At 37.1% G+C, this 26,286-nt stretch overlaps 1 protein-coding gene and 1 long non-coding RNA gene across 13 annotated transcripts in view; one reads left to right on the top strand and one right to left on the bottom strand.

Moving 5' to 3' along the window:
• LOC148109268 (uncharacterized) overlaps window positions 1-24,368 on the bottom strand; it is a 46,341-nt gene extending 21,973 nt beyond the window's left edge. Inside the window, exon 1 of the long non-coding RNA XR_015726099.1 lies at window positions 23,871-24,368. This is a non-coding gene — a long non-coding RNA (uncharacterized LOC148109268). The remainder of the gene's footprint in view (window positions 1-23,870) is intronic.
• Window positions 1-26,286, top strand: part of TRDN (triadin) — a 355,819-nt gene that overhangs the window by 135,818 nt on the left and 193,715 nt on the right. For 8 of the 12 annotated variants that reach the window (XM_087865452.1, XM_087865446.1, XM_087865444.1 and 5 more), the window contains 3 exons: window positions 3,928-4,005; window positions 24,628-24,687; window positions 25,525-25,584. In XM_087865452.1, coding sequence (XP_087721578.1) covers window positions 3,928-4,005; window positions 24,628-24,687; window positions 25,525-25,584 — 198 coding nt within the window. The remainder of the gene's footprint in view (window positions 1-3,927; window positions 4,006-24,627; window positions 24,688-25,524; window positions 25,585-26,286) is intronic. The other 4 variants (XM_087865450.1, XM_087865449.1, XM_087865451.1 and 1 more) reach the window with 2 other exon arrangements.

The raw sequence follows: 26,286 nt of genomic DNA, 5'->3' as shown, positions 1-26,286 counted from the left end.
GTAAGTGAATTTTAACTCAATGGTTACTTATTAAAATGACACCTTCTCTATCCCAGAATCTATCACCATTCATTGTTAGCAGTACGGAGGCCTTTAAAGAGTTTATGATCTTCTGGATATACTTGGTACTTCCGGGAGAATGCAATAGTGGCCTAGGGAATTAAATATCTATCAGGCATTAGAGAAAAACATCTCCTCAACATTTGTTTCAAGATTTAGGGGTTAGGCTTTAGTTGTATAGAAATGTTGTAGGGAATCTCCTTTCATAAAGAAACCAGATGAATTAAATTTTAGTATAGCGAGTTGTTTTTTTACCTCATGTTATCTGAAGTCAGCTCCTAGCCTCCTACTTGACTTGAGATTCTGAGTAATTCCAGTCGTCATTTCTAGCAGTACAAAGAAAACATTGGTAGCTTAGATCATTAGAAGGAATGCACACTGCCTACTATCCCCAGTGGAATTTGACTAAACCAAAAACAATCAAATTGACTTGTGTGAGAAAAAACTCAGAGCAATAAAATATTGGCAGCTTACAAACATGCCATTCAGGTATTATGGAAATAAGCCAGCCCAAATCACTCAAGAAACAAAAATAAAGCCAATTCACTACGTTCGAATGTCAGAGGGATTTTCAGGTAATAGCTTGTAAAATGAAGGGCACCTTTAGAGTTCCAACGTAAATTTCGACAACCTAAATTGTTCCTTCAGAGAGAGTAACAGTCCTCAGGAATTCCAAAGGAATATATTCCTAATAAAATTATAAGCTTCTTTCCTGTAAATGAGTTTTGCTATTTCTGTCATGTTTAATTTTATCTGTTGTTATGTCTTCGTTTATGTACTTCAAAGTCTGTTTCAAGTCCTCTCGTGTAATTAGATGGGATATAAATTATAAATTCATTATTGAAAAAAATATTATTTTGAGTATTTACTACGTGTCAGATGCTGCATCACTTAATCCCCATAACAGCACTAAAAACTCTCCTCATTTTATAAAGACCCTCCACCGAGGATTGGCTACTTCATGAGATGTTCAAGTTTACCCAGACTGTAAGTGATAAAGCTGAAACTCTCACTTACACAAACTCTCACCATTTGACTTTAAACATAAAGTCTTCATACTAAACAACACTCTTTACTATAAAATTCTATTATTAGTATAACATTCTATCAGCATAATTTATTATGTAATATATTTATTCATATATAAAACGGTCTCTGATTTCAACAATATTCTCTGACATTATTTGAACATAAAAGAAGACTTTAAGTCATGCGTCATGCTCAAAGATGACGTATCTGATTTGTTTTGGTGCTCCCTACCACAACAGAAATTTGTTCTGAGCTAATAATTCCCCTGCCAGGGTGACTTAACAGCTGTCACTAGGGAGGCAAGAAGATATCTGGCTTTCTCTTTCTCTTTTTCTTTGATCCTACTTCCCTGCTGTGTCCATTGCCTCACAAGGATACAGTCAGCCATTGTGGGGGGCATACTATAGTTGGTTACAGTGGTAGAGAATTTCTCTTATAAACTGGATATTACACTTTCTGCCGCAGAAGACACCAGTTTGTTTGTTTTAGGAGTCCTCCATATTTCGGCATCCATGCCTTGTTCTCACCAGATTCTCTCTGTGTGGAATCCCTTCCTCGCCTCATTTCTTTACCCAGCAAACTCATTTCAGGTTTTTAAATGCCGGTTACAGGTGACCTCCTCCAGGGGTCTTTCTGCAACATCCCCTCTGTATATATGATTTCTCATCATCACACTGTATTAGAGCAATCTGTTAGAATGATCCAAGTCTGTTTTAGTCAGTATATTGGATACCTCTTGAAGGGAGGGCTGGAGTTTAATGTTTTTGGTATTGGCAAATAATAAGTGCTCACTAAAATGTTTTTAAGATAAAATAATGACTTTATAGTTTCTCCAGGAAAATCTAAAAATATTTTAGAGTATAAATTATGAATAATTCCCCTGGAGAGAATTTTGTTTTGAAATAAATTTCTAGAAAGCTTATCAAGACTCTAAAAGATTGTGATTTTTACATCATCGCTGTTCATGAAAGTATATGACAGGGAAAAAGTGGTTTAGATTGAATAGGAACCATTCTATGAAGATATTTTTTAAAGCCTCAGTATTTGGAAACGATTGATTTATGGTCATGGCCACTTGTATTTTAAGCTTTAATCATTTAGTTAACTTCTTCCTAAATCTAGATTATCCCTAGATTTAAGAGCTACAAAATATCAACCTACCTTAGAAATAGTTTTCAAGAACAGCTCTCAAGCAAGACTCAGGAACGGGTATTTACAAGTGTATCTCCCTTTGACTTACAAAGAAGGTGGAGACTCAGTATGGAAGTTTCATGCTTCTGTCCCACTTCAGTCATGGACCCTCTTATAAAAGATGACCCTCTCTGGCGGTAGGCAGTCTGAAAGAGGCTTTAAGCACCTCTAATCCGGAGCCTACATGGAAATTCAGCTCCACTTCCTATTCCTGAACGGCCTAAAAACCTGTTCACTTTAGTTTTCAAACTGTAAAGTGAAAATACACCTACATCCTAAGGATCTTGTGAAGTTTAAATAACTTAGTATATCAAAACTGATTGGGATTGTTCTAGGCCCAGAGTAAGAAGTATGTAAATGTTAGCTAGGGGAAAATAAGGAAGATTGAACTTTTTTTTAAAGTGCCCAGCCTCACCTTATCTTTGTACACTGAAAGAGGAACTTGCATGTTGCAGTACGTTTCTATCACATCTCTGCTCTCAGGAGGAAAAAAAAAATTGATGATAATATGGATTGATACTTTCCTAGGTATATGGCCTGCATGTTATGAACCAATGTGCTTTTATGCATACTTGGACATGCTCAAGAAGCAGCCTGAATGGGTCTAACAACTCTTAGGAAATCCTCTAATGAGTGGAGACTAACCTCTATTTGGCATGAGGGCCTGGGCTGCTCCCCTTCTCACCACACAGAACGTGGAGTGTGCCACTCCAGTTGCTCTGCTTGCTAATCCACAACTCACCAGAGCAAACTAATTTGACAAATTCTAAAAAAGGAAAACTTCCAGTAAGCAGGCAGGTCTGCTGACATTTGATAATATCTAGTTGTCAGTGAGATTTTAGAAGGTGCATATGCCCACGTCAATTCCTGGATTTAAAAGAAACACACGGCAGAAATTTGTGGAATGAAAATTAATGATAAAACATTTTGCAAGCATTTCATATGGGATCATATGTTAGTTAATGTTTACAGTTCATGGCCTGGATGGTTTTGGTTAATTAAAGAAATCACTTGGGATAAGGAAGCACTCAGAAACGATTGTGGGTTTTTATACAGTTCATAATAAGCCCAGAGACTTGAGGGAGCCTTTCAAGACTCTATAAAACTGAATATATTTTCCCTTTTGCCCATTATTTACTTAACTGCAGGTCATTTATTTTGGCAGGAGAAAATGTACCTGTTCTATATCAAAAGGCCCATGAATTTTAACCTTCTTTCATTGCCCTATTATATCATTTGAGAATTTTTAGTTAAATGAAAAAAAATGGTGATTTTCCTCTATATTGGGAGTCCTCTCAGCTTCTGTGATTTTAGTTTCCATAATTTAAAGTGCATATTGAAAATAAATTGCTTTATTTGATTGCATGTAGATTTTCCATTAATGAAGTCCAGTAGATATATTTAACATTGTATATACATCTATGAAAAGTAATATATTCAGAAATGGCTCTGAAGATAACGAAACCTGTGTACGTATCCACTTAAAGATCTCACCTAATAACACTTTTCTTATTGCATAATAATATGAATTTATAGTTTGGTTTATGAATTATGCATGTTGGAGACAGATCTAGCTATTTTAGTCGTGGATATTAAATTTGTTAATACTCCTTTTTTTCAATACCTACTCCTACATTGTGTGGACAGGACAAAGCCCAGCCTTACCGCCTCCATTACCAACAGAACAAGCTTCCAGACCCACTCCGGCATCACCTCCTCTTGAAGGCAAGTATTTTATTTTTCCTAAGGTCTTCTCTGTTATAGATGAAATAGAATATAGAGAAATAAAACAAAATAGTAACAGCTGAAACAATAAAATTCGTATTTTCGCAAGTAGTTTTAGTATGTCTAAGCTGCAGGTTACTGTTCCTGAAATTACAACTTGGTGCTTTTTGGAAAACCAAAAACTTCCTCTTAAGATTTTATATTGGTAACTAGCAGTTTCCAGAAGGATGACCAGCTTCGTACCCTGGAAATCAAGGCAGAAAGTACGGGGACAAATGGACAGGACGTGCCTTGCAATTCTTGAAGTTTCACTACAACTTGACCAAATTAGTGTCTTAAGACTCTAGTGCCAGAATTTTTGCATTTGAACCTGCGTTTCCTCTCTTACCATTTGCATAAATTTTTGGAAGTTACCTAAATTCACTCTTCATGAGTTTTCTCATCTATAAGGTGGGTCAAGAATAGTATTCATCTCATTGAGTTATTGTGAGGATAAGATGGTGTGTGTGTGTGTGTGTGTGTGTGTGTATGTAGGAATTTATGAGTGCTTTATAAAATTAGTAGCTAGTACTACCACTAATAAATAGTTCATCAAAACACAATGTTTCAGGATGGGCAAAATTAGAAGAGGCAAATGTCTTCATAATTAATTTTGTTAGAAATTCAAAATCAGTTGTCTTCATTTATTCATTCAACTACAATTTATTAAATCCCAACCACGGGATCACATCAGGTATTGCCCAAAGAAATGGGGAATCAGAGATTAATAGAAAATACTTCCTGTCCTACCAAGACTCAGTTTACAGATTTAAAATTAAAAGTAATTAAAGAAAAAAGAAAGAAAAAAAATTAAAATAAATAAATAAAAGTAATGAAAGAGGAGCCAGATATAAAACACAAGTAACCAAAGCCAAGAGCACCATTAGTTTTTTGCAAGAGTACAGATCGAGGTCTCCTTCAGACCCTCACGGCACCCCTTCCACTCCTAGCTCTGTCAAACACTGAAAGGGATATCAGCCTGCTTGTCCAAGTTCTATCCCCATCTGTCCAAGAACTACCCTGTTGACTTTGGTCACCCCCTGAGACTAGAACATTCATTCAGCAAGAGGCCCAAGAAGTCACTGGCAGCAGAGAAAGAACTGTCTGGGGAAAATAATTCAGGGTCCTAGGATTTGGAATGTAAGAGAAAAAAACCCCAGGTGGCCGTACCCTGTTGTGGGCCGCACCCACAGACTCCTAGACCTAGGGCAGGATGTAGCCAGGGGAGGGCCCATAGAGCCCTGTAAAGCACACAGCTGCACGAAGTGCCCTGGTTGCTGGCTTCTAAGAGGTGCACTGATTACACAATGTGATACGAAACAAAAACTAAATCAGTGCTGAATACCATGGAACTGAGAGAAGGGAGGGCATAGCTCTTCTTGGAAGAGGTGAAGAGGACCCCAGGAAAGGCTTGTCTGCAGAGGTGGCTGTGAAGCTAAAGTCCCAAGAATAGGGAAGACTGAGCAAGGAAGGCAAGAACATTACCAATAAAGAATTGGCATATGCAAAGGCATGGAGATGAGGAAGAGAGGGATTTGGTCCAGAGAAGCATAAGTAGTTCAGCATGGAGAGAAAGAAGAAGGCATGGAGAGAGTCTGGGACAGCTCATAGAAAGGCATGCAGAGGACAGATTGTGACGTGCCTTGTAGGCTAAGCTTGGGATTTATTTGTATCTTTAAATTTTTATTATAGAACATTGAATAGTAAAGTAAACCTGCAATATACTCAGCCTGCAGATACATTTATCAACATTTTCTATTCTTGCCTATCCAACCTTTCTCTTCTTTCCTTCCTTTCTTCCTTTTTTTCCTCATTGTGTTTTTATTTCTTTTGCAAATCTCTGCCGTCATGCTATTTCACCCAGCTAAGGAATTTGTATTTCCTTTTAAAATTTTTGACACATTTACATGTTCAAAATTTAAAAGTTACAAAAATTATATAGGGTAGAAATTCTCCCTCCTGGCCCTATGCACCAACTACCCAGTTCTCCTTATAGGAAACCAATGTTCTTTTCTTTCAGAGAGATTCTGTGCATATACAAGCACAAATATTTCCTCCTCAGCTAAGAGATTTTAATTTTTTTTTTCTATAGAAGACAAGGAATTCCCCGTGGATGGGATAGGCATGTTCATTTTAAAAGATCAATTTGACTGCCATCCTGCTGGGCTAGACAGGTGACATGAGATTGGTCACAGACACTGAGAAGAGAAAATAGTCCAACCAAGTTGCAAAGCAGGAACTAAACACTGGTCTAATGGATGGAGAAAAGCAGATAGATCAGAAAAGTATATGGAAAGGCAATCAATTGGTCAAGGTATCTGATTAATATAAATAATGAAATCCAACAAGTGGTAAGAATGACTCCAGCTTTCTGAATTAGATATCCAGGTAGATAGAGGTGCCATTCACTAAGACAAGAAACCATTGAAATAAAACAGACCTGGGGAGGAGAAGCAGGAAGGTGATGGGTGCAGGACAGATGGTTTCCCATGGGATATCCAGGTAGAATTACTGAGCAGGCTATTCTAAATTGGCATATGGAACTCAAGAAAATATTATATGGTTGTTATCTGGAATTATATACTCATGTAACCTGTCCTTCCCTCTATACTCTAAGTATCTTCTATGCCCCAAACCCCATTCCCAGATGAACCTCCAATAATGAGGAAATGTCTGAGAAGTTCAGTTCATTTCATGTATCCTCCAAACCCCTCCTACAAAGGGGACCTAGGCATTATTGATTATTTCTTGCTACTTAGAGAGATGGTGGGAACCCTGTGTCTATAAAAACAGTATACTGATTTATAGGCTGTGCTCTAGAATCACACATGCCTAGATCCAAATTCTGGTTCTGCCGCTTTCTACCTGGATGAACTTAAATGTGGTAACTACAGTTTCAGCCTCTTTATTGGTAAAATACTGATACTCATATTAGCTATCATAGCAAGGTATTGTAAAGACAGAATAAAACTAAAATGACTGCAGTTTTTATTATTGTGTTTGATATTAATGAACTTAGGAAGTTCTCCTTCTATTGCATTTTATTGACTTAACACCACTTTTCACAAACAATAGTTTGCAGATCACCAGCATCAAAATTAACTGTGAAGCTTGTTAAAAATATATATTCCCCCCACATCTTAGATCTAGTTGAATCAGATTCTGGCAATTCAGAGGGGAAAAAAAATCTCTGTTTTTAACAAGGTGTTCAGTTGAGTCTTGTACACATTAAATTCTGAGAACCTTTGGTTTATGTCCATGTGTAAAAAAGACTTACAGATCCAACCAATTGTTTTACACCAGACACCTGAACTTGGTAGCCTGTTTCAAATAGTCTTTTCTCCATTTTATCTATATTAAATTAAGTTAATTAATTAAAATAAATTTTAATTAATTAATTTAATATATAAATAACTTATTTAATAATTAATAATTTAAAATTATAAATAAATACATTTAATCTGAATGCCTTGGTGAGAGATGCATTATCCAATTGACCACAGACGCAATGATCCTTTTGACTATATGTTTATGTTCCACAGTCAATGGCCAGGGAACAATTTGGGTAGCTGGTCAGGCGATGTTTTCCTTCGGTAGTGTTCTGACGGCAGCATGCTCTATGCACTTTCTGGCCAGATCCTGACCAAGTCACACCTGTAGCTCTGTTCTCTTCAACTCACATTTATTTAGAATATTGTGTTTTCTGTACTTATATGCATTTTACATTTGATATTTCAAAACCCTGTAATGTAGACATTATTAACAATTTACAAAGGTAGGCTTGGAGTTTATTTATTCGTGCTAAGTTAGTAAATCGCAGGTCTGGGATTTCAGCCCTGAATTTCTAGTTCTATGCCCAAGGGTCTTTCTAGTATATCACTGTGCAGACATCAGCATTTCAGGATCCTACATTCATGTTTTCTGAGACATCAACAAGTTTTGGAAGATGAAGACATAGAGTTTTGTACTGTAGATTTCATGCAGTTCTGCAATAGAAACATCACGTTCTGATCTCAGTATAAAGTACCCTAGCAAAGCTTCTCAGAATGTAATGTGCACACAAATCACCTGGGAACCTTGTGAAAATGCAGATTCGGATTTGGTAGGTCAAGGGTGGGGCCTGAGATTCTACATTTTTACCAAGTTCCCAAGGACTGCTGATGCTGTTGGACCAGGACTACATCTCAGTAGCAAATCCCCAGGTGATTTAGAGGGAGGTGGAGAGCAATTGAATATTTCTAAAAATGCTTTTAATTTAGTATTTCTCAGCTGAATGACCTGTAATTGGCCAGATGTCCTTCCGAATGGCTAAAATACCACTCATGGAGAAATCTTGACTGCTATTTATCTGGGAAAGAACAATAGTTTTCAAGCCAAGTACCTAAGCATTCTAGAAAGGCTTACAAGAGAGCAAGAGAAATGCCAGTGGGAATGGGGGAAAGGTTACATTATACTTGCAAATTATAATAACCTATTGTATAGTATGTAAAATATTTTGATATGGCCAGCTACACAAATGGAATGAATTAGTAGTTGCAAGTTTTAAATAAAAATCGCATGTCATCTATAAATCAGTGTTATATCAAAATCAGTCTAAAAAAGGAATTCATTTGGTCATTAAAGATTACAATTTAATGTAAAGTACATGTAAAATCTTGCTCCAAGACTCCAAATCAATAATGCTTCTTGAATTTTTAGAGAACAGTCCGGACTACTCCAAGGTTTGAAACTTTTGCCTCCCATCCCAAACTGCTACAGACACATTTTATTTGGCCCACACAGACTTTTTATTTACTAAGTGTGGTCATCTTGAATAAGGGGAGCTTCTTACTGTCTCCATCAACTTCCATGCACCTGCTTCACCCACTCACTCACTGGGCTCCAGATGCCATTTCTCTGTGGTAATTATGTGAAGACAGTTTCCTTTTGATATAACAATTTCTTAAATTCCTGATCAACCCCTCATGTCTTGCTCTGCAAGGGCTGCCAAGACAAAACACCACAGATTGGGTGACTTAAATAACAGAAACTTATTTTCTCACAGTCTGAGGTCAGAGTGCCATAATGGTCAGGTTCTGGAAAGAGCGCACTTCCTGGCTTGCAGTTGTCTGCTTCTTGCTGTGTTCACATGGCAAAGAGGGAGCGCTGGTGGCTCTTCTTCTTCTTAGAATGACACTGTTGTATGAGATCAGGGTTCCACTCTTATGACCTCATTTAAGCTTAATTACCTCCTATCCAATCTCCAATACAGTCATATGGGGGTTAGGGTTTCAACATACGGATTTGGAGGAGACACAATTCAGTCCACAGTACTTGGTAACCTCTAAGCCTTGTTATTACTAAAGCAGCTTAAAGGTTTACCTCTACAATTAGAACTGTTTAAATATTTGAGTACTCAATGATTTGTGTTTTTTGTATCTATCATATGTGGTTTTACACCAGCATAAATGCCCAACTTGCATCATCTTTTATATATGCTTGATATTGATAGGAGTCAAATATTTTTTTAAATGTTTTAACTGGACTCAAATATAACTGACTCGCCCTGAAAATAATAAAACAAAAGCAGTAATGTCATCACTGGCAACTATTATATATCATTTACCTAGCTAGTAAGTGGATTATTAGGGAAAAACTTTTAGAATCCAGTTGAGAGAGACAGAGAGAGAAAGGGAGACATCAGACTCACATTTCATTTGGCATTTGGACTATAAGAGCTTATGTTACTGGAGATAATTTGACACAAAACTGACAAGTGACTCACTGCCCCAGTGTTCATAGGACAAGGGAGAGCTTATAAATAATAGTGTCACCTTAAGTTTCATTGGATTCTAATTCTGTTGTTGTTGTCGCAAGATAGACATAAATCAAGCAACTCCAGTTCCCCACTTTGAGGCAGATTTTGATAGATTATTCAAGTGTTTGACTGCAGTTTATCTCCTACTAGAGGTTCGTAAAACACCGAGTAGCAAATGTTTTGCCTACCGGTCTGTCACTTGGAAAAGGATGTGTCATTTGTTAAGTGGGACACCTAGGTTTCCATTGTTATATTTAAAGAGCGATTTAATTTGACATTTCATCCTGGAACCCAGGACAATGTTTAAGTGAATAGCAAAACGATGTCGCAGGATTACAAGGCTTTTGCTAGTACCGCCCTTCAATTCCCAGAGAAGGAGTTTTCACACTGCGGACCCTGGCGCTGAGCGGCTTTCCAAGGAGTCCACGTTCTCAGGCGGTGCTGAGCTCATGGGCTTTGTCAGGGCGTGCAGATGTGCTGCCTGCGACTTCATTAACATAATTGATTAGGAGCTAGGACATATTTAGTATTAATCAAGCTGTTTTTAGTGAGGCTGATTATGCACAGTCCTTGATGCACTATTTTAGTCTGGAACTTCCTAAGGACCAAGTTGCAAGAAAATGGCATTAAGTGAAAAAAAGGAACTTGTGGCACTTAAGTGTGCTTTTTTATTTGAGGAATGCAGATATAACAGGTCAAAACGTAGGAGCTTCAACGTATTTGGCATTTTTTTTGTTTTGTTTTCAAAAACTAGAGCTTATGTATAGACTGGATTATTAAGTGTGTTCACAGGACATTGGAAACAATTTACAATTTTATGAGATTTTAAAAAATCATGGACCTTGTTATGAGTGAAACAGTATTCACATCTGTGGGGCCCTTAAAAGCTTCCTTTGTGCATTCATAGTCCTTAAAACAAAGAAAATGAGTTTCCCACGGCACTCAACGCCTCCTTGGAAAGGTTGGTGTGCTTCTTATCTCAGGCTATTTGTCTCATGCCTTGAAGTTGTATCTTTCCTTCAGTTTCACTCCTCTCCCCATATCACATGCTTTGCACAGCATAATGAAGTTTTTATTGCTTTAAATATTTGGGTATGACGACTACTTGTGTAATTCAATCACTTGTTTCCTTTGACTTCTACTGTAGTTTTTAGAACATGTTTGGCCATGGAAAATTGGCTACAATCGCATAAAACAGATATATAACAACACCTCGTGTAATCACTTTGGGTGTTGTCAATTTGCATTTAATTATGGACATAATTTAAAAGGGACTAACTTAAATATGATATTAATTCTCACATTCTTTCAAAAAAGTATTACCTTCTGTGACAGAATTCCCATGTCTACTGGGAGCTCCACTGGGGTTGAAAAGCCTGCAAGTTCAAAGAGTCACTAGAGTTAACCACTTACGTCATTAAGGGAGCTGATCTATTGAGTTCTTCCCCTGAATGAAATGGCAACTTTTATATTAACATTACAGGTTATTCTTACTGTTGGCATGAGAGCCACTTTATCATCCAGTGTTTATCAGAACTGTATCTCACAGGAAGGATTAGCCCCTCACTGCTCTCAAACAGAATCCTCAGTGACTAAACAAATTGCTTAGGCAACATTGGCCATCTTCACCCCGTCACCAAGAACAGCTGCTTCATAAGCACAGTTACCAGATCCCATTACTTTTAATTAACAATGAGAAAAGATTTTTTTCTTTCCCCCTACTCAACATGGACATCCCCCCAAAATATCATGTTTATTGTTGTCATTGTTCTCTGAAGAACAGAAGGCTTCCACCCACATGTAATTACTGGACATTTAGTGTAAAATTGCCACAACTTTTCTTTTATGGCAAATACGTGGATGGAAGAAGTTAAGTGATCCTTTGCTAAGTATATATCTTCTCCTTAAATTACTTACTTTTTTAAGATTTTTATTTACTTACTTGAGAGAGAGAGAGAGCAAGCAGAGAGTAGGGAGAGGGGCAGAGGGAGATGGAAAGGGAGAGAGAATCTCTAGCAGACTCCCCACTGAGTTGGGAGCCCAACAGGCAATCCCAGGACCCTGAGATCATGACCGGCGCTGAAACCAAGAGTCAGACACCTAACCAACTAAGGCACCCAGGGTGACCTCCTTGAATTATTTTTAAGATTCCAATATAAACATACAATTTGCATAAATAAAGTCAAATATAAGGTGAATAAATACTGCATACCGTATCATCTTCTTGAGTAAATATACAACTGGTACTTAGTATGGCAATTGTAAATAATATCATAAATGCCATCACCCATATGTGGGTGAAAGAACTCTAGAGAGAAGACCAAGGACTCAGCTTCTAATCTCAGCTTTGACACTAATCAGTTGTATGATCCTTGACAGATGGGTCTCCATTTTTTACCTGTAAGGTGTGGCCCAGAACTTGAATGGTCTCTTAAGTCCCTTTCTGCTCCCACCCAGAGATTTCAAGCTTATTGTTTTCAGCCTGGTGGGTTGGTAATAAACTGCCTTAAGAGCAAAAGGAAGACTGCATGACTTTGCATAGTAATTAAATAGCTACCATAGATATGTACAGTATGGTCGTGGTCTGGATAGCGATGTCTACTTGTTGGGGCAACCAGGCTTGCCCCTATGCAGTGAATAATACTATAAAGCATTATTTACTGATGTACAAAATTGAGTTGTACAGATCATAAAGGCTGTAAAAGTTAGGAGGAAGATGAGATATGAGTGAGGCAAGGCCATGCAGTGAAATCACAAGACTTGCATTGGGCCATAAAGACTGAGTTGGTAGGATTTGTGTAGAGGAGAAAGGAACATTATAAGAAACTTATTATAAGATTATTTCTTACCATAGGATGCATCTGAGGACAATGTTCTACAGGAGCTAGTAATGTTTTATTTACAATTCTATTAAACCAAGAACTTTATCACCTTAGCTCTTCAGTGAGATATATCCTGAGAAGCAAAGAGCATAAAATAATAAAATAGAAATTTGGCCCCGGTTCTTATTCCATTAACTCTATGACACAATAAATTTTATTGAACTTTAGGACGACATAATATTTTCCTTTGTTTTGTGGTGAAATAAACTTATATCTTTCAACAATTTTTAATGGAATTGACCTTTAGTTATAAATTTTGATAAAATATATAAACCAAACTACTTTCACTACTTATTTAACTTAGAAAGTTGCTAACACAGCTGAATGAAATAATGTATACAATGGCTTAGAAGATTTTCTTTTTTTTTATTAAAGATTTTATTTATTTATTCACTTATTTGAGAGAGAGAGAGAGAGCACAAGCGGGGGAAGAGGAGGAGCAGAAGGAGAGGGAAAAGCAGACTCCCTACTGAACAGGGAGACCAGAGCCTCAATACCAGGACCATGAGATCATGACCTGAGCCAAAGGCAGATGCTTAACCAACTGAGCCACCCAGGCACCCAACTTAGCACATTTTCTAGCACAGTTATGTACTCAACCATTAGTTGCTATTATTATTATCACTTTTGAATCATGAAAGTTCTGCAATATGTATAATAAATCATTAAATTTTATGATAGCTTTTAAATTGGTCTCTACAGAAGATAGTAAGGTAATGACATTCATGACATTAGTATATGGAAAACTAGATAATTTCTTAATACAGGCCTCAGGTCATATTCCAAAGAGTTTTGTATACACAGCTAAAGATTTTACACGCCCTCGTGGACTGCATGAGCCCGCTAAAGCAAGTGGGCAAGAGGAGTATGATCGAATTCGCATTCTAGATTATCGTGTCAGTACAGAAAGAATGGATGGCTGAGCGGTGAGGATTGGGGGTCTGGAGATGAGACAATTATAGGAGCCTACTGCTCATGGGGAAAAGCCATGCTACTTTTCTTTTAAACAACCCTCAAAACAACTCCAAGCAGTGAACATGATTTCACATCATTTTAGAATTTAGAAAAGATCAGAGAAATCAAATAAATTACCTAAGAGAACACAGCTATCACAGTGATATACAGTTGACCTTTAAAAAAAGTGGAGGTCAGGGGCACTGCCGGCACCTCCCCCTTGCGTTCGAAAATCTGTGTACAACTTGACCCTGTGAAAACTTCACAACCAATAACCTACTGTTGCCTGGAAGCCTTATTGACACATCAACAGTTGATCAGGCATATTCTGTATGTATTACATACTGTATTCTTAAACTAGAGTAAAATATTATTAAGGAAGTCACGAGAGAAAATACATCTACAGTACTATACTGAATTTATAAAAGAAATTCACATGTAGATGGACCCATGCAGTTCAAACCTGTGTTGTTCAAGGGCAGCTGTAATTGGAATCGGAAGCCAGGTGTCGCATATCCAGGTTTAGTCTGTTTCCATTATCTTAGACTAGCAATTAAGTCTTAGGGCTGAGCGTGATTGCTAAAGTCTTATCTGACCTGAGTAAATGAATGGCATTAAGAGTAAGAACAGATATGGGGAGAGATAATGAGCTCAGTTTGGGGCTTGCTGAGTGTATCTGGGTCCTGGGCACATCAAAATGGGTGATTAAGACGGTTTCATGAAAGTAGCATTTATAAAGGTTTTTGCAGAGTTATGGTGAAACGTCCCAGGGCTAGCAAAAACAGGGAGCTTTAATCTGTCCTAGGCCCGAAGAGGTAGGGGAATGGAATGGTTTACAAAGCCAAAATTCTGTAATTCTAAGAGAGAGATGCCTGGTCAGAGCTACGTCCTTCATTAGGAGAACACACCATCAACACTCTGTACAATGACATGTGTAATATCCTCAATGAGCCCGGGAGGGAGTTGGAAAATAACTCTTTTTTTCCTGCTCTTCTGTCTCTTGATGTTGTTCCCATAAGCCAAAAACAACACAAATCTTAGAGCCCAAGGGGCTTAGTTAACACAGTCCATAAAGATCAGGGTGGAGACTGGATCTGGATTAAAAAAGAAGACCATGCCACATGTCAGGCAGCGAGCTAGGTTCCATTCATACAAATGGTCACTTCCAGTGGACCACTGAATATAGGAGTCTGGAGTTTACAAATGAGGAGATACAGATATTGGTTTCATAAACTTAATCCTCGCACAGCACTTTCTGAAGTCCATAGTTCCATGACATTCTTGGAGGAAAAAAATTTTCGTGACAAAACACTTCTGGTCAGCATGTGTTGTGTTCCATTCTTGCACATTCACAATGTACAGTAGTATATCAAGGATCTTTTACGTGAATCATGATTATGGAAAATGTTAACGTATTTAAACTTCGTATTTTGACATTTTTTTAGATTTATAAAACAGTTGTAAAGGTAATACAGAGATTCTTGTGTCTTTCAACAAGCTTCTTCTAATATTCACATTTTCCATAATAGTGGTTCATCTACGAAAACGAACAAATTAATTTTGGTACAACACTGTTTATCCAACTTTCACCGTCCAATGGCTTGAAAAAGATTCTTTAAAAAATGACTACTTACATGTGTGAGGGATGCACAAATATTAACATAAATATTCTCAGTTTTTCTCCCCCACCTTAACATCTAAGGAGTATTCGAGGGTTAGCTGGTCAGGTCCCAAGTGTTTGTGTTCTTTTCAGAATATGCTGGGAAAGCAGAAAAATCAGAAGGAATTCAAAGAATTAAATGTATTCATGTTGAAACAGAAAGGGTTAGTCCCCAGAAGAAAAGAAAAGATTTGGACAATGAGAAAAGAGGTCAAGAGAAGCAAATAGGAGATCTAGCATGGGCTAGAGGAAGTTTTTAGTGTGCTTTTGGGAGAGAGAAGGGTTTGGGGTGGAGAGGAGGGAACATCTGTCATGAGAGAGGGTAGGGAAGCTTAAATAAAAGAGTGAATCTTTAGACTGTCTTGCTTTGGGTCCTACAACGTTAGCTATTTGAAAGATTTTAGGAAAGATTTACATTTATCTTCAAACCTTCCTGGAATTTTATTTTATTTTTTATTTTTTAAAACCTTCCTGGAGTCTTAGACTCTTGTTTCTTTTGATTGCAACACTGTGCTAGGGCTGAACATGAGGAAGCGCAGTTATATTTGCGTTAATATGTTAGAACCAGTGTAATTCACCTTAGTATTGTGGAAAAAATAGGTAAGTCTTAATAACTGATTGTCAAGTAAACTTTTTAAAAAAGAAACACAAAACCGGGGCTCCTGTGTGGCTCAGTCGGTTAAGTGTCTGTCTTTGGCTCAGGTCATGATCCCAGAGTCCCATGATGAAGCTCCCCATCTGGCCCCCTACTCAGTGGGGAGTCTGCTTCTCCTTCTGCCCCTCACCCCACTCGTGCTCTCTCTCTCTCTCTCTCTTGCTCTCTGTCTCTTGCTCTCTCTCTCTCAAACAAATAAATAATACTAAAGATCTTAAAAAAAAAAAAACACACAAAACCAAACAGGTGGTAGAGGGTCAAGAAAAAGGAAAAGAAGAATGGAAAGAAATGGGAGTTTCCCATAGATCATGAACTATAAATACATTTAAGTAGACATTATACGTATTTCATAAGAAACTTGTATCTCTAAACTTAGAACTGTTCCCTTATTTGGTTTTGATTTCCCATTATTGATTATTAAAAAGACTATTTGTGAAAACCATTAACTTTTTCCTATCGAGAGAAGGTTTTTCTCCCTGTACACATCTGACAATATAGCTAGGGGTGTCTGTCTGATTTGACTCTCCAGGAGCAATATTTACTCTGGGGACCCAGGAGTGTCTCCCACAAGCAGGAAACAGAAAAGGAGCCATCTGTTGACTAGGATCTGTTATTTGTTGTCTCAGGGTTCTCTCATAACTTTTATCATGGTATCAAAAATTTTTTTCCCTGTATTTCGATCTATAAGGACCAGAGACCAGGATGAGGTGGGTTGTGAATGTGAGTGAATGTGATCTAATAGTAGCTTTCTTACTATGGAATTCTGATTGGAACCCTCTCATGCCAGCAAATTTTTCTCCTAAAGCATTTTATAAAAAAGAACTGGGTCCCTCCAAAGCTCTAATTTGTATGTACCAGCTTTTCTTTATAAAACATTTATGTGTTATTTGTGTCATCTTGACCTAAAGGTTTCTTCCTATTATATGAACTTGTTACAATTCCAAAAGATGTTTTTCTTCCTCTCTAGAACAAAATGAGTCTTTAAAGCCAGGTCGGCCTTGGCCAAATGGAGTAAAGGGTCTTGGCAATTGTTCACATAATAAAGGGTGAGGGTTGTTCACTTCAATTAGGTGTGGATTTTAAATGTTTCTAATGCTTTTTTTTGTTCTTAATGTTTTTAACATTAAAACATAAAAAAATTTTGACCTACTAGAACAGACTTTATATGTGGAAGGAGAAAACAAAAGGTTTTTTACTCGTTTGGTATAGTTTGTGAGAGATGATGAAATTTATGTAGCCCATGAGTTAGAATAAACCCGAGTTCATACTACCCAGTGCTCATTAAATCACATGCTCTCCTTCATGAATCACAGGCCTGGACCTCTGAAGCCAATAATACATTATACGTTAATTAATTAACATATAATCAATTAACAATTAATTGAGTAGAAATTTTTAAAAGTTTTAAAAATGTATATTACCTAGTGAAAGAATGCGATCTGGAAATTTGTGTGTGATTCCAATTATATGGCATATTCTGGAAAAGGCAAACTATGGAGATAGTAAAAGGATTAAAGTTTGCCAGAGTAAAGAAATATCTCGTTTTGGTTACAGTTTGCATTTTCCTAATGGCTAATAATGTTGAGTATCTTTTTCATGTTTATTAGACATTTGTGTATCATCTTTAATGATTTATTCTGCTCTTTTAATTGAGTTGCTGTGTTTTATTACTGAGTTTTAAGATTTCTTATGTATTCTGGATACAAATTCTTCCAAGATTCATGATTTTAAAATAAAAATAAAATAAAATAAATAAAATAAACCTGAATTCAACTTATTAAAATGATGACAACTTTAAAGTTGTACTTTCTGAAGGGATACTCGTTCCTTTTTAGTATTGATGCCCATTAGGCATATTTTTTTCAAATTGAAAGGTTTTGATTGAAAATCAGACTTATACATGTGCCCAATACGCCTAACATTTAGTAATTTTCAAGTCAAATTATTTTTGCTAATAACTATTAAGTCTTTTTAATTTATGTAGTAAATCAAGTCCTACTTCTCTATAAAAATAGTGCTATCTTTGAAATGACACTATAAAGTGATATATATTTCAATTTTGAATGATAACCAGTTTTTCTCTAAATATTGATGATTTCATCACAAAAAGAAAAAATTCAATTTTCTGATGTTTTTAGGCATTCTTGACATTCCAGACATAATGGAGTACTTTTACAATCCATTTCCAAATACAGAAAAATGTAAAAAACCAAGAACAACAACGAAAAACACTAAGGTGAAAATATGAAAAAGAAATCTTTTATAAATAGTATTATATTGAAAATGAAAAGGTATTAGAAAAGAATCTTATATTTATGTTTTTCTTACCTTTATAGAAAAACATATTGGAAATGTTTACAATAAAACATCTTGAGGAAGCAATGATTCCGCATAAAAATAAACTTTTAAAGTGTTAAAAGAGTTCTTCCAGAGTCTCCAAATGTCAGCAGCACCAAAAAACCAAAAACCAAAAACTCACAAACAAAAAACAACCAATAAAACAAAAGCAAAAAGAAAACCACAAGGGAAAAAACAAAAGTTGCAATTATACTATATGAAGCTGCCCAGAGATTAGTGCGTGGAGATGGAGAGCTTCTCACCTAGTGAAAGTCAACAGATTTTGAGCACTTGCTTTCTGAAATGTAAAAAGATTGAGGGGAAAATAAAAACCAGAGTTTTTCTGTTTCACGTCTCTGTCTCTGCCTCTGTCTCTGTCTCTGTCTCTGTCTCTCTCTCTCTCTCTCTCTCTCTCACACACACACACACACACACACACACACGGCACACACGCTGAGGCTGCCTTTGCTCTTTCACTTCTAGATAGGAAAGTGAAAAAAAAAAAACAGGTATGGCAACCTTCATCTATATAAATGTAACCCATTCAAAAGTAACGCAATCACTTATCTAAAACGTTTTTATCATTTTTGAAAGCCTTACGGGAAATCTATCTTATCCATTTTAAATATCAAGTTTAATTAACATAAGATACTTTTTTGCAATTTGAAATGTATCAAAGAATCTATCTTTTTGCATTCCCTTTTGCCTACGAAATTCAAAACCAGAAAAGAATTGTGGTTCTGTCAGAGCACTTGGGCTGGGAGGGGGCTGAGAGCGATTTGACAACACGAGGTAGAAGCAGAACTTCTGTTCTGCCTGGGGTCTGTTCACTTGCAAGTGTCTGACAGAATACATCTACCTCAAGCTTCATTTTCCGGTTGCAGCAGGGAGAACAGAGTGTGGGGTTATGCTTAGTTTGGAACCCTTGTCGTGTCATTTCTAGGATTTGGGAAGTTGGGCAAGTCGCTCTTCCCTGAGCCAATTTTTTCACTGAGACTTTTTACCTGAGGACCAAGTAAATGTTCATGCCCATAGGGTCATGTGCTTTCATCTGTTAGTGTAATTTCCTTTCCCCTTGAAATAAGTAACATTTCAACCAAAATTACTTTTTTTTTTTGCCTTGCTCTGACCACATAAAACAATTATTGAGATCCTTTCTCTAACAATCCTTTTGAGGCTTCATGAACTGTATTAGGCTCTCTTGAGAAAGTTCGGATTTATAGTGATCAGAGCTGGAGTCCTTCGGGACATTTCCGTTGTGAATGGTACTGTATCACTAAGACTTCTCAGCCGGGATCTGCAGGACCCGAGCCGTCGCTCTGCCCCTGGGGTCCTTCAGGTGCCATTGGTAGCAGTAACACCTACCATAGTCCGTCAGAGCCAGGCTCCACAGACCATTTCCGAGTCCGTCTGTGCTTACTTCCCCCGGAAGTAGCTTTTGCTCTTTCACTTGGCCTTGGTTTGGGGCCTCTGTGATGGTTCCCTTCCATTCTACCTTTAATATCCTTCAAAGTCCTTATTGTAACTGTAAACTTCCCACTTCTTATTCCCATACCCAGTGTTCCTGGAAGGAATCTTTTAAAACCATAGACCCTGGCCAGGGGTTTGATGTAAGGCAAAATAAACATCTGTTGATTGAGAAAATTGTAATTTTGAGTTTCCGGGTAATCGCTGAAAAGTGCTATAGAATTGCTGGTTGTGAATTGTTTCTTTTAATAGCTGATAATGAGAAGAGCTGGCTTCCGAGAATCATTCAGCTATCACTAAAGGAAAAGCCCAGGCAAAGACAATGGATTCGCGTTCTGACAGGCCAGTTTCGTTATGCCAGATAATTCGAGTGAAGTCCTTAATTTAGAAAGCTTTGCTGCCATAGCAACCTAATTACAATGTAAAGTGAGGTACTCCTACCACCATTCTATAACGTTACATTCCTTCAAGAGTCCCAAATACAGTTCAGAGGAAGAAAACAAAGAGAAAAGAAAAAGAATATTTGTACTGAATTCTTTCTCGTTTCTTAATTTTCCTCCTTACCATATGATCACAAAGCCCACTTAACACCACCCAGCAACAGCCAGATTTCCTCTTAAAACAGAGCTCAGCATAGTAGAGTTTCTCTGCTTGGAACCTCTCAGTGGTCTCTTATCTTACTGTAAAATGGGACAGTCATACCATGAACAACCAAACCTATGTTCAGGGTCTTGGTGGATATTTTTTCTCTGCTGCAAACGTCTTCTCGATAACCCAAAGCTCTCCCGCTTTTTTTAAAGACTCTCTTCAAATCTTACCCATTGGGAAAAATTTATCCTTCTTCCTTTAAAAAAAAAAAAAAGCAATGCTGCCTTCCACCCTCTCACTCACCAATCTTTTAAAACAAGCTCTTTTTTCCTGACCCTCATGACCACCTGACACCATGTACACATAGTCATATTTTTGTGATATATACCACATACATACTTATTTAAAGCATTAAAAATGGACTTTTCTCCGGATTTAACATTTTTCAGCCATAGCAAAGCCAGAGAACATACAGTAGCTATTTACAAAGCTAGAGCTTTCTAAGTTAGCTGCTCCCAGCAAAATTGAGAAATAAATGCAAGAAGATGCATGCTTCATTTGGAGAAGGAAGGAATAAATGGGTGGAGAGGACTCTAAGCACTCTACTCATTCCCCTGCCTTTTATGCCTGGAGCCCGAAGAGCTACTCATCGCACAGGGCAGTGGCTACTCATTATAGAGAAACCGACACTGGAATCGCTTCTTCATTCCAGCACAGCACCCCTTCATAACACGTTAAATCCTACTGATGTACTTGTTTCCTGAACTTTCTCAACATAAAATATCCCAGACACAGCCTCCCTTCATACAGAAAAAAAGAATTAGTGCGCATTTACTCAAATAGAATGATAAATGTCCTATCTAGAGAAATTACCAAAGATTATATGTGGTCAGACTCTTACTGTTTCTAAAATATCATAATAGCTCCTCTCTGCTAACATTATTTTATGAACATCCCCTCTGGTCTAGGCACTTCAGCTCAGTATCTCCATTCCTCACAACAAGCCAGCAAAGCAGATTTTATTAGTCCCATTTTTCAAATGAGGATAACGAAATTCAGTGTGTCATAGTGCATTGCTCAATTTTCCTCAACCAGAAAGGGTCAGAAGACAGAATTTAGACCAAGGTCACTCCCCACTAGCACCCATGCTTTCTCTCTTGCCTCGCACCTCTGTAAGATAACAATGGAGAACTATAATAATCACTGGTGTCATTGAACTTATCTGCTTGTGTGAAGTTTCCCATGATCACGGTATGAGCGGGGTTCCATGCCAACCTCTGCCACTCTAAAGAAATCAGGTGACAGTGACAAGATGTGTTGGAGCGCATTGTTCTGGAGGAAACATGCCTTTATTTACTTGACCCGGACCAAGAATACATCAATCCTGGCCAGAGAGGGTTAGAAGAGAAGCCCCCATCTGACATGTAAAATTTGGATAATCTCTACAGCAGAAAGGAAAAGAGGGGACTAACGGAACATAAGATGAAAAATTAAACATTTGCATTTGTTTTCCCGTTTTGCTGGGAGCAGGCATCTTAGAAAGCTTCACGATTATAATTAACTATTGTTCATTCTCTGGCTTTGAGATGGCATAAAAACATTTTAAAGCAAGAGAAAAGCCCATTGTAAGGGCTTAGAAAGTAAAAAGTAAGTCATTTAATTTTTCTTTCATCTGATGTTAATTTATGCAGAAGCTAATAACATATTTGTGGCTCAGAGCTGCTCATTGTGGAGAGGATTTCTCTCGCAACCAGTCTTCCCTGTGATCCCTGCCAGACAGAGCCATCATTTCAGGGCGTATGACACTTTCGCCAGAGAAAAGCAATACACTGATAAGTTCACATGCTACAGACACATTTAATTGCTACCCCTCTGAAAGCCAATGGTATTAAATGTTCTAACTCTTCTCTAGCTGCCACAAACAAAACAGCAAACAACTTGGAAGAGAGGGTGAAGAGGAAATTAAATATTTGGGTGCATAGTCAGGTGGAAAGGGAAGAGTATTGTTGACTGTTGAGGGAGAAAATAGTCAGGGGAAGGAGAATTTTCAGAAAAGAAACGTGGGTTACTTTTATTTCCAAGCAGAATATAATTAAATCGTTGTGTCTTTTATAATTCTATTAATTCCACTGCTGCCAAATCACCTATAGAATAGAGACAATAGTGCTTGGAGAAATGCAGAATCTTCAGAAGTTGATGTTTTAAATGAATTCACCATGAATAAAGTAAGCCCCATAATGACAGCTTAAAGGTCTAATTCATAAAAATGTTATTAAAGCACATTATTTATACCTGCTTTTTGTGGACTTCTGCTTTTATTCATGACTCTCAGTGTATGGCCGTAATCACAGGCAGAGTGTAAATGGAAGCTTTAATTCAATCTGAACTAAGGCAAGAATACTGTATCGCCACAATAAAATTCCAGTTATATTAATTTAAAGGGTAGGATTTATTGCACAAGAGTATTCTCTTAAAAAAAAAATAAAAAGAACGTCTTCCTTCTTATGACCTCAAATATCTACTTTCATTCTGAAGTTCAATGTTAAGATTGACTAATTGGAACTTTAAATGAAATATTTATTCATTTACATTATGAAACCGAGAAACTTAGATACAGAGATGTGATCTTATTGTGACTACAGCGTCGATGTCTGATCTGGGCTAAGACATATTTGCAAGTAATCTGTATTTTAATTAACCCATTTTCTGGCACAAACATTTAACAAACGCCAATTCAATTGTCTGGCATATGCATTTTTGTTTTTGATAAGATGGAAAAGGCCCTGCTATGTAAAATTTCTCCCAGATAAGCTGAAAGTAATGACACTTAAATCAAAAGTACCTCTATTCAGAATTCACGATTTACATATTTAATATGCATAAACCTTTAGGAAAAGGCAAAGTGGAACTCAATTGGTTTATTTCTAACTCTGGAACTATCAAAACTGGACTTCTTGACTTCCTGCTTCTGACTGGAAGAACTTAATGGTACACCACAGACACATTTAGACAGAGTGTGAATATATTTCTCCCTACGACACGAGCTTATCTCTAGGAGTCATGAGAAGGGGCTCTTTATTAATTATACTTCTAACACTGAAAGTGTTGTCTTTGATCTTGTAGGTAAAAAAAAAAAAACCTCTATACCTAAGGGAATGAATTAATTCCTATATTTAATAAGAAGCAATCATTAGACAACTTCAGCGTTCACACTAGAACTATGCGTTGAATTTCTTCAGCATAGAAACAATCTCATAATAGTTCTGGGGAATGAAAATCTTTGAAAGCTTGGCATCTATACTTGTGATGAGAGACAAGTGACAAAGAGAAAGGTGTTTCAAATATAAGATAAATAGCACTACTAATTGAGGATAAAAATTAGTCGATTGCCATCATTAACCGTACTCAAACCTAAAAACACTGAATATTCCGTTTCGACAACTGTATACTTCTACAGGACTTTATTTTTGAAATGAGTACGCTTACCGGAACCATGTCCAGGGATGTCCAGTTGTTACATGGCTATGGCCAGGCATTTGAGGTTCCCTCTGCTGTCAGACCAAGACTTTCTCAGATCTCTAAAAAAGAAATCTTCCATGGAGAAGTCTAGAGGCACCACATGCGTTCTCTGTGGCACCCAAAATTATTGCAACCTCTGGGTGCAAAGAGTCTGAGCATCCTTGTTGATACAACCACTCAGAAAGGGCTGTGGAAGTTATGTCCCCAACATACTGCCAGACAGATGTCACCAGGCTCCAAATGCCTGCTGACGAGAAGCAGATTTGAAAAACCGTTAATCAAAAATAGATATTATTAATGGCCTTGGTGTATTATTTCTAATGAAATTGAACATACGAAAAGAAAACAAAACAAAAAAAATAATTCTTTTAGCTTACCTCCAGTATCTTTCCTCAGAAATGAGATTTTAATTTCATATAACACTATCTTACTTTAGGCATCAAACAATTGCTTGGTTCAGAGAGCTCAAAGTATCTTGTTCATTATTTATAAACAATATTAGCAACCTACAATTTTGTGCATTTACTGTGAGCCAGGCACTGTGCAGAGCACTTTGTAAACATTAGCTCACGTTGAGGGAAGTACTATTATTTTACAAATGAGGAAAATAAGGCTTAGTGAGATTAAATCACTTGCTCAAAGTCACAAAGCTATCTGGAGGCAGAACAGACTTAACAGCAGGGCTTCATTCAAATCTTGGTTCCTACTAACTTTTCTTCTCTAGAAAAAGAAGAGGAAAAGAAGAAAGCTGAGAAGAAAGTGACTTCTGAAACAAAAAAGAAAGGTAAGCAATTTAAAAACTAACACCAAAGTCAATTAGTATTCCTTTACAATGCCACTGGCAAAGTTCTTGTTTTCTAGGAAAGAATGAATAATAATTAATAATTTTGTTGTTATTGTTACTAACAAACATTCTTGAGATTTATAAATATTCCAAATAAAGTTGAAATTGATAAATATTTTAAAAGAAAAGTCATGCCTAAACACTTTTTACAAATTGTTGCTGATTAAATTTTTTTCTTCCTGGGGAGTGGTACTCAATTCTCTCTAATTCAGTACTTCATTTGACTGCAAATGCAAATGTGAGAATTCCTATTCATTCAGTTTAACAAAAAGTATCTATCAAAAGGACAACTGTATAGGGGGAGAAAACTAGTTGACTCGTTTGCTGTATTTTGTTACTTTTTTAGATGGTTTTGTTCACATAGTGTATCTGAGGTCCTAAGTAAGCTCCAGAGATTTCTGAGCTTCTGACATGCTTCCTGTCAGAAGCCTGATAGCCTGATAGCCCAGCAAACTTTCAATATATTCCTTTTAATGTCTTTCAGAAAAACTATTAAATTATGCCATAATTAATAATGGCATTTAATATTTCCATTGTCATGAGAAAAAAAATTTTTTTTGAGTTTAGTAAAAATTTTGTCGCTTCCTGAAGAGAAAACACACCAGAGCCACTATTCTGCAATGAAGGTGTTAGTTTACTCATATTTGACATGACTACGGCACTGATTTCGGATTATTCTACAAAAGATGTGTTGGATGCCGTAATGGCAGTCATGTGTGCCCTGACATATGAGAATTAACCAGGTAGATGCCTATAATTTTCTCATTTTACTACCAGAAAAAGAAGATGTCAAAAAGAAAATGGATAAGGACACTGCCATTGATGTGAAAAAAAAAGGTATGGTACTTTGTTCCCTTAGTCGGATTATGTTCACGCTGCTTGTTCATGAGAAGATCTTGGGGCAACGTAAATAAATTGGATATAGGTACTTAAATCTCTCCATGTGCAAGCTGTCAAAGCAAACATTGCTCCAGACAAAATGAAGCATGCAAGGAAGACTCTATTCAAGGCTGTTGTAATAGAGGAGAGAGGTCACAACTCATTCTGAACTCAATTTCACTGAAATAAAAAGCAGGAGGGCTTTTAAGAGCTGCAAAGGGGCGGACGGTAGTAAGCCATCTGTGGGTGCTAATTGGCCTTCTCAAAGCAAAAGTAAACTTTTTTCTTAACTAGTAACTTAATGACAGGAGTGTAGCTTACAACTAGGAGCAAGGCACCAAAGGAGTGAGAGTCTTACATCCCACAGAAAATGGGCGATTGAGGTACTATTGTTCCTGATGATTACATTTCAAAGGGATGGCTCCCGCATCCCTGAGAAAGATATTCTCCAGTCAGAAAACTGGAAAGAGCCTTTTAAGATCTTTATCTCAAAGGAGCAGAGAAAGAATTTACAATTACAAGTCTTCTGAAGTAAATACTCCAAGGAAAGGGAGGGTAGGAGCCTACGGTCAGAGAGAAGTCTGTCTAAAGTTTAGTGAAGCTGAAGAGAACTTGAAGGCCATCCTGGTGAAGACATAATGAAATTGAGAAGAGCATAAT

This window comes from Ursus americanus, chromosome 11 (genome assembly GCF_024610735.1).
Source record: "Ursus americanus isolate L20-20 chromosome 11, mUrsAme1.1.p, whole genome shotgun sequence".
Classification (NCBI taxonomy): domain Eukaryota; kingdom Metazoa; phylum Chordata; class Mammalia; order Carnivora; family Ursidae; genus Ursus; species Ursus americanus.
Note: the sequence above shows the minus strand (reverse complement) of the source record. Positions and strands in the feature narration are given on the sequence as shown.